The sequence below is a fragment of the Lissotriton vulgaris genome, chromosome 9 (genome assembly GCF_964263255.1).
Source record: "Lissotriton vulgaris chromosome 9, aLisVul1.2, whole genome shotgun sequence".
Classification (NCBI taxonomy): domain Eukaryota; kingdom Metazoa; phylum Chordata; class Amphibia; order Caudata; family Salamandridae; genus Lissotriton; species Lissotriton vulgaris.
Genome location: NC_141697.1, coordinates 551,077,450 through 551,094,564, shown reverse-complemented (window position 1 = coordinate 551,094,564; position 17,115 = coordinate 551,077,450). Strand labels below are relative to the sequence as shown.

General features: G+C 43.1%; 1 protein-coding gene across 1 annotated transcript in view; it reads right to left on the bottom strand.

The window, feature by feature from the left end:
• Positions 1-16,294, bottom strand: part of LOC147691768 (solute carrier family 22 member 6-A-like) — a 407,661-nt gene extending 391,367 nt beyond the window's left edge. The window contains exons 1-2 of the mRNA XM_086939479.1: positions 15,893-16,294; positions 62-165 (exon numbers count right to left, since the gene is read on the bottom strand). Coding sequence (XP_086795605.1) covers positions 62-165; positions 15,893-16,294 — 506 coding nt within the window. The remainder of the gene's footprint in view (positions 1-61; positions 166-15,892) is intronic.
• Positions 16,295-17,115: the final 821 nt, after the last annotated feature.

Genomic DNA, 17,115 nt, shown 5'->3' with positions numbered 1-17,115 from the left:
ATACCAGAAGGAACAACAATAGACATCATTTTTACATTGAGCCTAGTGCAGTGAAGTATACCTGTCTGACAGCGCCCCATAGACTACCGCTCCCACCAGCATGCCAAACATGTATATAGACTGCGCCATCTGTCCCATGCGCCGGAAATCACACACAAGGTCCCACTGCAAGAGAGCGAGAAAACACCAATGGACAGAGTCATGATCAAGTCGCTCAGACAACTATAAGATTTTGTTTCTGATATATCAAACAGTAATTTCAAGTTGTACCAGGTGATATGTGAGATGTTTAGACTTGTTCGTTCTATTGTATTTATTACATGTATCTAGAAAACATATGTTATGCTTGGTAGGTTCCTCGTCATCTCAAAACTACTTTAATAACTAAGGGGCATATTATCAAGCCTGTGCGCTAAAATTATCGCCACTTTATCGGCCGAAAACGGCCGATAAAGTGGCGATAATGGGCTTGATAATATGCTCTATGGAATTCCAATCGAAGCACATGTTAGATGTGAAGACATCTAACATGGGCTTCGATTGGAATTCCACAGAGCATATTATCAAGCCCATTATCGCCGCTTTATCGGCCGTTTTCGGCCGATAAAGTGGCGATAATTTTAGCGCACAGGCTTGATAATATGCCCCTAAATTCCCACTTTATGATTACATAATGAATAGCGGATCTATGGCAGTACATTTAAAATCTTGATTTATGTGATTGTGTGGTACGTACGAGATGGGGACCTAGGTTTGAGTGACCCCTGCAGTACTGAGAGAGAATAAACTATATGGATAGTGTTCAGGGTTAAGCGCTGATAAGACTGAAACAGGTCTGGGGAATGCCCTTTGCAGAAATGGGAGAAAAGTCTTTGTGGCTGGAGAGCTGGGGATTCTCTGCAGGCCACTTAGTGAATCAGAGTTTGATAGGTGTAGGGCCACAGGTCCCTGGGGCTAAGTATGGCAACTTGCTCCTCCTTTCATCACCAAGGCAAATGCAATATGGTTTCTTGCTCAGGAAACTCTTGTCACAAGTCTCCAGTCAAGTGCGCTGCATGATTTTAGCATGTTTCTAATCAAATGGGTACTAGACTCTATTAGGCAGTTTGGTGTCCACCTGAACTGATACTCCTTTCAAAGTGGCAGGCTACCACCCTTAAGACTTGGTCAAGACTGCAGTAAGAGCTGGTGTCAACTAATTGTAGTAGAGCAACAAAAACAAGGTGATGGAAAAAAAGCATGAATTAAACACGTAAATGTTTTTATTCCAGTGACAATCACTCATGCCATATCAAACCATCACTTTCTGCACATTGTGCCACTCTAGATAAGAGACCATATGCAAATCAGTACCTTTCCTGCTCCAATTGAAACCATCCAGCCCACCATGCCCAGCCAGGTCAACTCCAGGTGGTAAAATAAACAAACCCAGACCGGTTTCGACCTTCTTAATCCTCATCAGTTAGGTATAGCTTAAACCCTGTGAGACAGTGAGCATGGGAACCACGATATGGCATTCCTGTCACACTTACAGCTGATACTGCGATAAGAACAAAGTTATGTAAGGTGTGCTTGAATTATTCTTAGCCACTGTCAATCACTCTGGCTCATTTTCGACCATTGTTTTTTGCCTACTATGTCACTCTAGATAGATTAGCTATAAGCAAATCAGCCTTCATCCTGTTGCAATAGCAACAGTTCAGCCTAGTCTGCCATATCGGGTCCCATATTGGCTTCAGTATAGTCAGTGAGGTATAGCTTGAGTCCTGCGGCACAGTGAGCAAGGGACCCACATTTAGCCATCCTGCCCCACTCATATACTGCAACAACACAAAGGGTAGCAAGGTGATTGAAGAAATACATGAACTAATATCACCCACTTGTAATCACTCATGCAATTTTGTAGACTTTATTTTCGCACGCTGTGACACTCCAGATGGAGACAAGCCATATGCAAATCAGTTTTGGTTCTACCCCAGTAGGAAAAGTCTGGCCTGAACTGCCAGGCAAGGTTTCCTCCACCTCAATCTGCGAGAGCAGGTCAACTCCAATGAGAACACAAGCAACAACAAATGAGTTTCAGAATACCTGCATCTCATCAGTGAGGTACAGTTTGAGTCAAGTCAAGTCAAGTATTTCTTTATTCGGTTTTTGGCAGATAAAAAACCATAAAAGCATTTACATTAAAAAAAGATTACATTTCATGATCTAGTTTAAAACGAAATACTAGCATTTAATACAATTTCTTAAAAAACGTATTGATTTTTAAAAAAGAGGGAAGTTACCATTTTGCTTCTCTATAATTTATACAATGTTAAAACTAATTCATGATATATACATAAAACTTTCTAGGGAAACGTCTCTATCTCCTTACACAATTAATTGAGCTATCAGAACATTAATTTTGTATACATAGAATATTCTAAGGGAAAGTCTCTATCTCTTTACACGATTTATTGAATTATCATACCACGACACTATGTGGCAATTTATTTTTCCTCTTTTTACAGGTTTAATCGGTGTCGGAAGATGCATTTCAAAAACTTGACAATGCACTTCGCCATCCTCTCATCGCCCAACATCTGTAGAAATAGCAAGGCCGGGCGACATCTTCTAATTCCAACAAGTTTTAATAGCGGAGTCAGCCAGATATTTCTGTGCTCTCTATAATACTTACAAAAAAAGAAAGTATGAATGGTTGCCTGGGTTGAGATCTCGTCACACGGGCATAAAGATAATACTGAATCCCAGTTGTATCTTTCTGGAAAAGCAACCAAACGATGTAAGGTATTTAACCTAAATCGTATTAAGAGAAATCTCTCAAAAGTAGTAAGATCATAGGTTAAATAAGGCTGAATTGAAAAAGTTGTTTCAACACCGATGCAGTGTTGGACAGATGGTTTGGAGGTTTCTTTAGTTAACCGTATTTCTTCTAGATAGGCAAGTGAAGGAGCCTGTAATGCCTTCCTAGATAATGACCGGATTGTGGTTGGAGCCAGGTAATTTTTTTCCAATCCTAGGTCAGTTAAAAAACCTTTTATATATGCTAGCCATTCAATTTTGTTCGAATAGTCCATGGCCTTACAATCTAAGATAATCTGCTGGGTAAATGTGTTTTTGTCCACCGACCATATGCGGTGCCAAAGGAGGAGAGGCTGTATTTTAGCTAGGTCCGTTAGATAAGAGATTCCCAATTCTATGTGACAGGAAAATGTGGATGTGCTTTTTGGAATCCCTAGAAGGAATCGGAGAAATGCATTTCCTGCCACTTGTAGGTTATTGGTGTTAGCGTACCCCCACACTCCCGCGCCATATAGCGCTACTGACTGACATTTAGCTCTATATATCGTTAAGAGCTCTGCCGGCGGTCTCCTGCCCAATTTTTTTGAGAAATTTGCAAGGGCCATAGTAGTTCTTACAAGGTGGAATTTTCTTGACTCTATGGCTGGAAGCCAATTTAATTTCTGGTCGATAATAATGCCCAAATAGGGGTATTTTGCTGTTACTTCCAGTTTCTCCTTATTTAAGAATATACTCTTTGGCCCTTTTTTCCCTAATCCTGCAGTCATGATAATTTTTTTTTGATATTAATGTGTAGGTCCAGCTCACCCATAAATTGGGAATACCTATTTAGAGCCTTCTGGAGTTCTAGGGGTGTGCGCGCCAGTATCACGGCGTCGTACGCGTAGAGCGGAGCCAGGATCGAGCGGTTTTTAACTTGAGGAAGGTCCTGGCTCCCATTCAACATGGCTCGCTCCAGTCCGTTGGTATAAAGCGTAAAGAGAAAGGGAGCCAGAACACATCCTTGTCTCACTCGCCTCTCTACTCCAAACGACGCCGATAGCTCTCCTTTTACACCAAACCTCACCCTGGCTGAAGCGTTTGTGTAAAGTTCGCGCAGAAAATTTACCAAAGGCAAGTCTACCCCCATGTCCAACAATATTTTCCATAATTTGGTGTGGCAAACACAGTCAAAGGCGGCAGACAGATCCACATATACCATATAAATACTGCCCGCCTTTGCACAGACGTATTTCCCTAAGATCAATGTCAGGTTCAGTGCCTGTTCGACTGTCCCTAGGCCCTCCCTAAAACTGAACTGGATGTCTGAAAGTATCCTGCCATCCTCCGCCCACCGCTGAAGAAGTAGGAGGATAATTCTGCCTGCAACTTTACCCAAGGAGTCCAGCAGAGAGATCAGACGGTAGCATGATAATTCCTGACGGTCCCCCCTTTTAAAAACGGGGACCATGATTGATTTGGACCATGAGTCCAGTAGCCCCACCTCACAGGCTGCCCTGAGTACCCTTGTGAGAATTGGTGCCCATAGGTCTTCATTCGATTTAAATAAATCCATCGGGACACCGTCGGGTCCTGGGGCTTTACTGTTTTTGCTAGTTTTAATGGCCCGTAGAACCTCGTTGATGTCAATTTCAATTTCCAATGGATAAGTGGTAGTGAGTGGAGCGACAATTGAATCTTCGGTTGAGTCTACTGGGCCCCCACCAAAGATCTTTGAGAAGTGGTCCACCCAACTCAATTCGTCAATTGCCACATCAATGGCTGGTTGATCCTTTTGATCTAATAGAAATGGGGATTTTACCACAGACCAAAATGCTGAGCTATTTTTATGGGTACAGCTTTTATGTAGTTGATCCCATAAGGCCTGCTTGAGTTCAATTTTCCTGTCCTTTAATGCTATAATATACTCTTGCCTCAAGCTTGCTATTTCCTGGGGAACCCTATTTGGGTTTTGCAGTGCTATTTTTAGTTTAGAATGCGCTGCTGTGCATCTATGATTGAACCATCCTGCTTTCTTCCCTTGGGTGTTTTTTAACTTTACAAGTAATGCCGCATCTATTGCTTTTATGACCATCTTAAAGTTTCTTATTAATTCTTCACTCTGTACTGACAGATCTAAGCATTTGAGGATTGAACAGTATGCCATTTTTATGACTCTTGGGGGTCAACTTTCTCCCATTTTAAGGAGAATCCTTTAAGTTTATCCAAGTGTAAAGAGTTTTGCCTTAATGTGCTAACTATACTTTGAGTGGTATGCTCTCGTAGTAGGTGAAGTGTTATGGTGAGGGCGCAGTGATCACTTTGTGTGTTTATGAGGGTTGAAAAGCTAGTAAAACGGTTCCCTATGTATTGGATATCAGGATAAAGTCTATAGTGGCATGGCTACCCCTGCCAATATATGTTGCATCTAACGTCTGGGTAGAAATATTTATTTTATTTACAATTTTAAGATCCAGGTCAAGAAGAGAATCATTTAGACAGATACCAATAGTTGAATGGGAAAAATGCACTAAAGGATCCTCGTTCTCGTCTGTTAACCCACACAAGTTACAGTTACTGTGTTGGCAGGGATGTTGATTAAAATCGCCACCCCATAGAATGGTAGCCCCACTAACAGAGCCCCCAGTCAAGATAGATAATTGAGAGTGCAACTGTTGCATGACAGTCAATAGTTCACCAACCGGTAAGTTGTTATAAAAATTTACCAATAGGACAGTGTTATCTTTACTAAAGCGAAGGCTCAAAATCTGGTAATTTGTTTCCAGAGCTACTGAGGTTATGGCCAGGCCCCTTATTGTGTTTGAAATGTATATGGTCAAACCACCTTTTGCTCTACCTGAGGCTAAATGTGTTGCGGGGGAGAAAAAGGTTTTGTAACCTACCAAATGGATTTTGGTTGTTGACCAAGTCTCCTGGAGACATATTATATTGAATTTCTGTATGAAGCTTACCCCCATACCGTTTTCTATTTTAGGGCGTAATCCGGCAATATTCCAGAAAAGAAGGATGATGGAAGAGCCTACTTTACCTGGGTGAGTTTCCACTGACCCTAGAGACTGTTCCACGACTAACTCATCCGTGTATCCCAAGGCCTCGCCATTATTGTGTATAATAATGCCTGATGCAATTTCTCCTGCAATGACGGGTTTATTATCTGTCTCATGATAGACTATCAGTGGGTATAAGTTAGAACCCGAGATTTCAGGCTGATTACCGCCCTTTAAGTTAGCCTTTGGGATTGCTGGGGTTTCTGATTGTTTTAAAACGTGATTGACCCTTGGATCTAGGTTAGAAAGTCAATCGACTCCTTCCAGCCCAGAGATCATTGAGAAATGGTTGAAAGTGGGAACATTGAAACTAAAGCACTTAAAACCAGAACTTTCTGAGAAGCGCCCATAAAGGGCGCAGGATTTTGGGGGATGAGCCAATAGGGATTGAGGGTAGAAGTAACTAAGATCGTGTGTGGAGATTTCTTCCCCTCTTCTCTCAGAGTACCAGTCACCAATGTGTCTGATTACTCTGCGATCTCTAAACTTTATTCTGATGACGTCCACTCTTATTTCCTTTGGTCTAGTGCCTATCCACCCAAGTCTTCTGACATGAAGAATTTCACCGTTTATGTTGGGGGTAATGGCCTGTTATTCCTCAACCAGAATATCACTTTGTTTTTAAGCTCCTGGTGGCCTTCGATTTTTCCCACAGTTAATTCTGGAACCCCGGTTAATACCACCACGTAGGGTGCCGCCTCTGGTGGTAGGTCTATTATTTGCTGGTGTGTCATTAGAGGCTTGGCAGGAATAGGCTTCCAAGGAGCGTTTGACTGAGAGTTATCTGTTATTTTGGGCTGCCCGTCCGATATTACTTCCCTGTTTGTCTTTAGGGACTTGGTAGAAGAAGGCATCGTAGGTGCGCTGGTCCGAGGGTTATCCATTATTTTCGCCTGCCCGTCCAGTCTTACTTCCCTGTGACTAGAATGTCCCTTATCTGTTGTTAGGGGGACCGAGATGTTCTTGGCTGGTGCTATTGGTAGGTTGTTACTGGGTAGTTTATCAGCTGATGTTATCCCTGTTGGTGTCCTACATTTATGTCGGGTATGTCTAGCTTTTGCGAGTTCATTAATTGATTCTGTGTTAGTTGCTATTGCCTTTTCAATATTCTCCAATTGTTCAGCCATTCTTTTGGTTCGCTCTACTAATGGTAATATTAGTGATTTGACTAATTTCTCAATACTCCCCAAATTTTCACCAGTGGAGTACGTTTCTGTGACTGTAGTTTTCCCCCCCGCGCTTCTTTTTTTAAATTATTTGTCCATGACCTATTGTTTTGATGTTTGTTTCTCTAAACGTGGAATCCCTAGAGGATGTAGTGAATGATTGCTCCTCTGATATGATCTCTACTGGTGGGTCAGTGGGTGAGTCGTTTATATGTGGGGGTGTTAGATCTTGTGATTGAGATGGAATACTAGTGTCAGCGTTTAGGGTTTTATCGGAAATCTGGGCCAAAGGAGTGGTTGCTGACTGAATTTTACCCAGAGATGAATGTTTGTTATACAAATGTTCCGCTGATAGACGCTTTTCCGTGAATTCAATCTCGCGTTCGAGCACGGAAGCAGCCCTAGTAATAAAAAGATCAAGAGTCCCCCTAACAGAGCCTCCCACCAAGGATTTCCTGGGTTTACTATGGCGTCCACTCATTTTCCTATAGTCTTATGTCTAAGAGCTAAGCAAAATAGGAAGGATGAATGTAAAAACCAGACAAGACTGAATTAGATTGGTTTAAGCGCAATGTTGTAATACAATACAATACTGTCAATGGCTGGACCGATAGTTAAATGATCAGTGAATAGACTATGGTCTTACTTTGAAAGTCTCAAAGTCAATGTCAGGGGGGTGGGCCAGCCCAGCCTCGGACACTCCCGCGCGCTCCCGCGACGCGGGGAATGGTGCGGGTATTAATGCGCCTCCTGTCGCGATTTCCCGTTGTGCGGCTTCCGGTCCGGCCGCGGGTGCTGCTGGGGAGTGTAGTCCCCCAAGCTCTCCCCCACACGGCGGCCGCAACGGTGGCTCTGAGGTTGCGGCGGCGGGGGGTGAGCGGGCACGGCATCACTGGTCTGCGAGCAGCGGGTCCGGAAAAAAAGGTATGCAGGCTCGAGGTACGGGCTCCAATATTCACCTGGAGTTTCAATGATCACCCCAAGTTTGAGTCTTGTGGAGCAATGAGCACAGGTCTCATGTCTGGGTACACCCATCCCACTTAGGGCATGTATTGCAACCTCAACAGGTGAATGAAGGAATGCTTAAATTGGTCTTAGCCACTGGCAATCCTTTGGGCCATGTTTCAGACCATTATTTTTCACCCACAATTGGTTTAGATACATCTACCCCAGGCTAGATAAAAGCTGACCATTGCGGGATAGCCACTGTTTACCTCTCACTATAAGAAATTTGGCATACCTGTGTGGAGGAAGGCAAAGACCAAAAGCAGACTTCCTGATTATTTTCCTTTTGAGGACTGAGTAAGAAACTCTGTTGCTACTGCTAAATGAATCCATGAAGTGGACTACCCTGCATGGATAGTTCTATGATGTCCCGCAATAACCTCGGTTTAACGTTCTTTCCATTCACAATCTTTCCATAAGGATGTCAGAGGCGCTGAGCCTACCAAGACCGTGGCCTCTGACATGCAACATTCTCCCATGAGCAAGCCTCAAAGTAGCTGTGCTTGGTCTTGCTGTCATTGTGTGAGAGCTACTTATATGGCTTCCAATGGTCGAGTGAGGGAGGGCATGCCTACAACCTGCATTGCCTCCTTTTTTAATCACTGATGACCATGTATACCCATAGCTGTAGACAGATAAAACACAACAATGTAACCAGCATTTTGAACATGGTGAAAAGAATGAACAATTCAACCATGGCAGTCTGATTTCAATATATGTTAACCTATCACTACCCCTACCCTGAGAGCATAGAGGATTTACCCCCTGCTCGAGCCTCCATACTTGGATAACTTGGCCAGGGATTCAGCCTGTAGTGGGTTTGGCAATTCTCTGCTGGACGGAAGATCAACGTCAGTGGAGCTGGATGTTGTACAGAGGATTCATTCGAAGACAGTTGTGACAGGAGTGCTCCTCTGACCCATAAAAGGGCTGTTTCACCATTTGTATAATAAAAACCACTGTGTTAGAGTTACAGCTCTCATTAAATGATATGTCTAAATGTTAGAAGCTTTCTGCGAATGGCCAATGCAAGCACTAGGATATCTTGTTCTGTGTTGCTTGCCTTGCACTGAGTGTACAGATTACATAGCGGGAAAAATGTCTAAAAACAAGCAACATGTACATCGTCTTCTCAGAATGATATTGTGCAAGTAAACCATGTAAAATTAACATTGCTAAATTGATGTTTGCTAAACTGTATAAAATATAAAACTAAAAAGGAGAACAAAAGTAGGCCAAGAAGGCCTCAAGACTCCCACTCCTCGGCTGTGAAAAGACAAAGCTTCTATATAACCAATACAAAAAAAACGACAAACCATATATTTAAAATGGTCATGTTCAGAAACTAAACAAACAAAAGCCATCTAAAAATATGGCAATTAAAAATGTGCTATAAAAAGGATATATGTTAAAAGCAATTTATGAAAATAAAGGTTGAATAAAAACTCAAAGGAGGCTCCCAGGATGTTATCCATATTCTCAGTGTCAAAGGAATCCAAGCTGGTCTCTGCGTCTACAGACGATATTTCCATAATGGCCTCATTGATGAGCTCTAAAGAAAAAACATGGTCATCACCTTCAGCCGAAGGCGTATCATCCTGAGTGTGCCTGCATTAGAAGACCTGGGATCCATGAAGTGAGGCGCCAAAGCAGCTTGATCGAAGGAGAAGAATGGCTTATCGAAAGCATCCTGAAGCAACGGAAGTCTCGTGGGAAAACTCCGAAAATGGGTCCTCATCAGATGCACCAGCAGATCTATGTCCATAGCTGGTTCCAATTGCATTGCCAGGCAAATGCCGAGTGCACACTCCAAAGAACACCACAGACAGCAGAACACAGGCTGCACACAGGTATACCACGCTGGTCTATAGGACAGGAATCAGTCATTGTTCAGTTTCTGAAGCAAAGACACTCCAAACACCTGTATCATGCTTTCATGACACAGGTGGGCGTGCAGTAGATCCATCAACATTTGTCCTCAAAATGGAACATCCTTTGCAGAGCAGCAAAAATGGAACCATAATACTACAAATGTGAAATAGTATGTCTCCAAAAACACTAGAATAGATAGAATGTATGTATACTTGTAAAGCTCACTGCGGCCCCATCTAGGGGCATCCTGGCACTGTATACCGCTGTGAAACCCTTCCTGGCTTTCCCTGTGATATGCCCCCTCCTGGGCACCTTCAAGGTGAAGCCAGGCATCCCAGCGCTGTTGGGGCCATTGTAGAGATTAAGCAAGCTATTGCCTAGAGTGGGACCCATGATTATAGTAGGCACCGAGGCGAGAATTATCGAGTCCGCGGACATTGAGTCCAAGACCCTGCCGCGTCAGGAATTGAACCCTGGTCCCGGGCCTGACCTCTGCTTCAGGATCTGCCGCTTCTAACCAGTGAGCCACACTTCTCTGTATGAAGTACAGTATCACTCCATAAGATGTTAGGTCAATTTGAGACCATTAGAACTAAGAAGGTTGGATCTGGATGGAAACAGGAATCCTAGGACTACAGATGAAGCCCATTATAATATTTATAGAACATAGGTCTAGATGGACTAAAATTGGATTTTCTAAAAATGGTTAAAAATTGCTCACCATCATTTTGTGAATCAAATCTGAATTTGTGAACCTCTGTGATTGTGACAGTCACAGTGCTAGGCACCTGCAAAGTACAGCAGATCACCATGACTGTTATTGCATTCTAAATTGAAAATCCTTTTTTTAAACACCCTGCATTTCTTTTAGGGTAAAGGAGCTCAGTCATAAAAAAAAAAGGTTTTCCATTTTGAAAAACTTTAGAGAGAGTTGGCAGTGGTCCACTGGACCCCTGCCTTCTCCTCTGGCCATTGCTACCCTGACTTCAAAAGGGTAAAAGGTCTACAGGTGACCTCTTCTCCTTTGCAAATCATTTGAAAACCTAATTTACTAGTTGTTAATTGATCAATGATTTGTGACCGGAACTGTGATTTCAAACCATTGATACATACTTCACCAACATGCACTTTGGAAGAAACACCAAAAACACACCCCTTCCAAATGGTAATTCGGTAGGGGATGTGACCTTTCATTTTGCAATTCAAAAATACTTTTCTGAGTGCCACAATGAGGTTAATACATTGAAAAATCGATTTTGAACTTGCAAACCTTGTGTTTTTGTGCATCACTGGATTTGCATCCTGTTAGATTTGGGGGTCTCTAGTTGGCACAGGTAGGTACTTGTGACAAATAGGGCCCCCTGCCTCTAGTCAGGGTAAGGGGGTACACTCCTAAAATAACCCCTGCTCACCCCCTTGGTAGCTTGGAACGAGCAGAGAGGCTTATCTCAGAGGCAGTGTGTAAAGCATTTGTGACCCCATACAGTAATCAAGTGACAACACTACAGATGGACACCACACAGGTTTTATGTAAAAAACAAAGTATTCTTTATATAGATTTAACACAAGACCATAAATGACAAAAATCCACAATACTGTACTTAAAATGGTAGTTTTAGCTTAGTTCTGTTCATTTTTTTAAATGCAACACTTTGAGTCAATGTACCGTACGATGCGTTATGATTCCACAACAAAAGTGTTGCAGCGATGGAAATGCGGCAAAGTTCCGGTGCAAAGAAATAAAGACGTGAAGATCTTCCAGATGAATCACACTTCTCCGATGATGCGAGAAGTCTCAATTCAGTGTGTCAGCTGCAGTGGCGACACCCTTATTCCGCGATGCGACTAGAACAGCTTCGGATTCGACACTCCGACATTGCGAGACGCTTCCCCACAATGCGACAACTACAGCAGCGACATCCAAGATGTGACGGCAGCAGCAGCGACGGTGACACGCTTCCTCTTTGTTGCGAGATGCTTCTTTCGATGCAGTGCAATATGACAGCTACAGCGGTAACATCCAAGATGCGACGGCAGCAGCAGCTTCAGCGACATGCTTCTTCCTCTTGAGTCCCACTTCCAGCTCTTTGTGACACGCAGTCCCTCAGAAGGCCCAAAACAGCAGCAGGCACTTCCAAAAAACTCTGGGGAGCTGGGGGTTGAAGTATCTTGTCCCTGAGACTTCAGCAGGAGGCAAGCTCTGTTCCAAGTCCTTGGAGATCCTTACAAGTTGTTGAAAGTACTCAAAGTTCCTTTCTCCTCTCTTTGGCAGTCAGGCAACCACTGCAGGCCAATCCACCAAGCAGCACTTCAGCTTTGGGATAGTCTCACCTCAGTTTCTTCGGGTTCCTCTCCTCAGCAAAGGTTTCTTCTTGTAGTCCAAAAGTGCTCTAATTTCTTGGGATCTGGATCCCAATATTTATAACCCAAAATCCTTTGTCCTCTGAGGGCAAAGGGGCCTTTGCCCAGGCCAAACCAGTTCTGGAGCACTCTTTTGACATGACTCCTTCTTTCCTTTCATTGTGCAGTACAGAAACATCAGACGCCCCACAGGAGGTGGAGCCAGCATTTTGGAGGGAACGCACAGCCCTGGAGCGCTTAGTTGACATGATTCCTTCTCTCCTTTCACAGTGCAGGGCAGAGACATCAGACACACCACAAGGGGTGGAGCCAGCACTGTGGGGGCAGGCACAGTCCAATTCAGGTCCCAGGTGCAACTCCTCCCTCCCATCTAGATGCAGATCTCTCTATTCACCACTGGGATGACTCATCCTGTCTCTTGGAATCCCCCAGCTCTGTCACTCAAACTCCAGACAAGGAATACACAACCTAGCAGAGGCAGGCTTGGATAGTAAGATAAGAAAATACCTACTTTCTAAAAGTGGTATTTTCAAATACAGAATGTTAAAACTAACTTCACTAAAATATGTGTTTGATCATTCTGAGTTCAGGCATACTCAACTCGAATTTCTACCATGTTCACTGAGTCAGTTAGGATTATAAAATGTAATAATCTAACTGCCCATCATTTGGCCTATGAAGAACAGATATCCTTGCAATAGTGAAAAACGAAAATGGCTGTAATTTACTATTAGGACATGCCACACACCCCAGGGCATGTCCTATTTTATAGTTACAATGCACCCTCCCCTTGGGCCTGCCATAGGGGTGTCTGACATGACGAAAAGGGAAGGTTTAGGGACTGGCAAGTGGATGCACTTGCCCAGTCAGCATGGCAGTACCAGACTGCACACAGGCTCTGCAATGGCAGACCTGAGACACACTTTTACAGGCTGCTTCCGTGGGTGGCACAACCAGTGCTGCAAGCCTACTAGCAGCATTTGGTTTACAAGCCCTGGGCACACTCAGTGCACTGTAATAGGGTCTGGAAAGTAAACCAAACCATCCAATCATGGAATCACTAATTCATACATCAATTTACAATAGGGAGGGCCTATGCACTTTAGCACTGATCAGCAGTGGCAAAGTGCCCAGAGTCATAAAACAGCCATCAACAGGTCAGAAAAAATATAGGAGGAAGGCACAAAGTTCAGGGATGACCCTGCAAAAAGGGCCAAGTCCAACACATCCTGATTTTGTTATGGCCTTTCTGTACTCCCAGTTGTCTCACAATTTGTTGTTCCCCACACCATATTGCACACTCTGTGGTCTACTTCTTGCCCTTTTTAGCCCTGGCCATTCCACAATTGCTAGTTACATTCATATTTTTCCTTTTTTAACTTCTTTCTTTCCACATTTCTGACTTCAGCTGTGATGGTAGACAGTATTGCATCTAGCATATCCTCTGGTCAGGTACATGTGCCCCCCTCCTACTGCCTTAGTGGTCTGCTCAGAATCGTTTTCATTATTTCGCAAATGAGGTTCTCCCATAGGGTCCTGTGACTTAGTGGCTCAGAGTTTGCCCATAGTGATGGACAGCTTTGCTACATGTGCACACTCATGTAATAAAAAGTGCACTTCTTTTATTCAGTTATATCTCAGAACTGGTCTTCAGTCTTTGCTTTACTGTGGCCACTGTATTGGCCGTTAAATGCACCTCTTTCGATTAAGAAAGTGAATAGCAGAATATGATTTTACTTCTTTATTTATGAGGTAAATGCCCTGCTAGTAGGCTTCAAGGTATCAAATTGTAAATTCAAAATGAAATAAATTGGGATACTTTTGTACCCCGAGTACTCTCTTGAAATAGCCGTTTCTGCGGCGCTGGAACATGAATCTTCACGAGTCATGTAGCATTTCTTTCCCTAACGAAGAAATAATTAAATAAAACCATTTAATTACATTCAGTTGTGTTAAGATTTTGTTCATGAGGCATACAAAAGTCCTTCTAGGTCCATTTCTGAAAACATTAGAAATGTCTGCACCAACGGTTCACCGCATTAATGCCAATGTAATAGGAAACTAGTACAACCAATGACAGAATAGTGCAACAAAATCATTGCCAAAATCTCACAATGCTCTGTACCACGTAAGTCACTTGTTTAATAACTTTATTGAACTAGAAGTATTTTTGATTTAAATCCGAAAACTATGCAGCATACAGAGAACTATTTGGCGTGGGCAAAAAATAAACAAACTGTGTTATCCATGCCAAGTCAAATGGGTTGCACGGGCGTCGCAAAGTACTGAGGCACTGGGAATGGAGGACCGGAAGGATGGCTGTATGGGTAAATTCCATTAAAAAACGTCAGGTATCTCTCGATCTCCCTCTGTACTCACGGTTTTAAAAAGAGGGACTAAGCAGCCTTCTTAAATGCTGCCATAATTCTGACTCCACCACTAGAACATCATTCGGATTGTGTAGATGCAATCAAAGATGGTTTAAAAAGGCTTCCCAATTTAGACTGGCCGGTCTTCCATCTTGGTAAGGTCTGTCTACTCTGTACAGGACCACAAAGTATAATCCATGTGACTGCAACCAGCAAGCTTTTGTGATTTAGAAGCAAATGTATGCAAGAACATACCTACATAGAGCATAGTTATGCGATTTGATTTAATATATTTAATATATGTTGGCATTATGACCCTGATATCCAAGTGGGGATATTGTGTGGCCAGAAATAACATTTCTGGACAGAATACACACATAAATGCAGTTAATAAAAGTAAATCCTCCTGGAAAGGTGGCTTGCTATCTCGTCTCAAGTATCCCGAATGAAATTCCGCACCGAAGTCCCAATTGTGGATACTTAATGCTCATATTTACCATCAGCAGGGTGTTACGGGGAGATGAATGGAGAGGCTTGCAGAGGGAAGAAGAGCATGTGGTCAGGTAGGGGGGATATTAAATGTGCCCCAGCCCTAGAAGGGGACCTAGCAGGGGTTAGGGACAGAGGCCACGCTGCAATTGGAGTCCAATGCCAAAACAATTTCACCAGCCGTACTTACCAGCAGGTAAAACGGATGTTTCCGCACCCAGGAAATATTGGTGCAGGTATTTTAAACACGTTATAATTGGCAGGAGCAGTATGCGACCTGGAGATAACGATCTATGCAACCCATAATAGGGATCTCTATGTGTTGTAGAGTGTTACCACCAACCAGAATGTCCTATGCAGAAATGTCAACTATCATAAAGACAGTGTCCTAAACAAAAGTCTTGACCCATTCGAAGAAATTTCTTTTAGTAATTTCAGTAGGACCATGTTTTTGAAAATGGTATTTAGGACACAATATTTAAATCAGATGATATTCTGACCACAATGTTCTTATAATAAACACTGGTGTGCATAGAGTGCTCTAGTTTAGCAGCGGTTTTGAAAAACTGTTTTCGGATTACATAGACATTACTGGTGCTTCTGTAATTTTCTGTCAACATCTGAAACTAGTGGGTTTTAGTGGGTTTTCTAAAATGCCTTTTTACACTGATAACTTGTGCAAATGTCACTTCTAAACTTATCAGGCTATGCAAAAGTGAGAGATTATATACTTCCTTAACTAAAGTTTCTATCTAAAGAGGATATGGGCTACTTCTCCTACCTCAGTGATGATTGTGGAAGCAAATTCACTCCGGTCATACACCCACCCGTCCATGCAGGGTTCCAAGTTTGCTCTTGTGGCGTTATCGTCCATGGCACTGGAATTCGCAAACCCCCAATGGGCTGTGGTGAACCGCAGGCACTTCTCAAGTCTTTGCTTCCCATCTAAGGGGATGAAAGCTGTCAGTTCCTCAAGGGACCACAATGTCTCTGTCATATTGGTCCACCGCGTGTCATTTTCAGTGGCTTTGACCTTGCAGTGATGGTCCGGGATCGCAGCTGTGAAGTTCTGGAGCAGTTGGTGGCTGGCCATCATCAGTACGGGGATCGCCAGCATAATAACTTGAATAAATTGGAAGCGTCCCATTCCGCCAGTCTGATCAAGGAGATCTCCAAAAGGCATGATGGCTCACTCAGGAACACAAAATGTAAATTTAATCCGAGACCACTGTGTGAACACACCCCCGTTGAAGGAGATACCTGAGCAGATTACTCACATATATGCCTCCTATTTGTTCAGGAGCCCATAAGTACAGACACACTGAGGGATGACTTCATTACTATGCTGAGAGTTTGGCAGATGGTGCTGACACTTGGTCTGAAGCAGACTGAAAGCTAGAGTTGCTTCTGGGTTCCAGATGGCTAGAAACTTGCTTCAGCTTACCTCCCTGAGGTTAGCTTGGAATGGCTGATATTTTTTTATCCTTCTGACCTTTTTACGTTTGTCTTCTGAGCTAACACGCCCAATCCAGTCTAGCCAGCTTTGGCTGAGGGGTGCAGATGCCACCGTTGCCACCCATAAAAGGTTTCCACTGTCTCTTGTCTGTGGAGATGTGAGAATCTGAAAGGAGGAAGTAAAGAATCTGCAGGTTGAAGGGATGACAAAATGTTGGCACGTTTATTTTGCAGATTATACAGAGGAATTAGCTCTTGCCAAGTTAAAGGTTTACTTTTCTGAAGTCAATTAACTGAAATAGATTAAAAAAGGATGAGAGTGTATTTTGCATACGTGCCGAGAAGTGTTTTCGCAAGGTAGAACCCTCCTTGGCTCTCAATATGATTGGCCGGGAGAAGTGTGCATTATTTCTCACATCAATGAACTTTGATGCGGAGGGGGGTAGGGATTGAACACAGGGGTGATTAAGAACAAATTTCGCAAGATTTTCACCTATAATGCGGAATAAGATGCAAATTTTGGTTCCTACAGCGCTTAAATCTGCATGT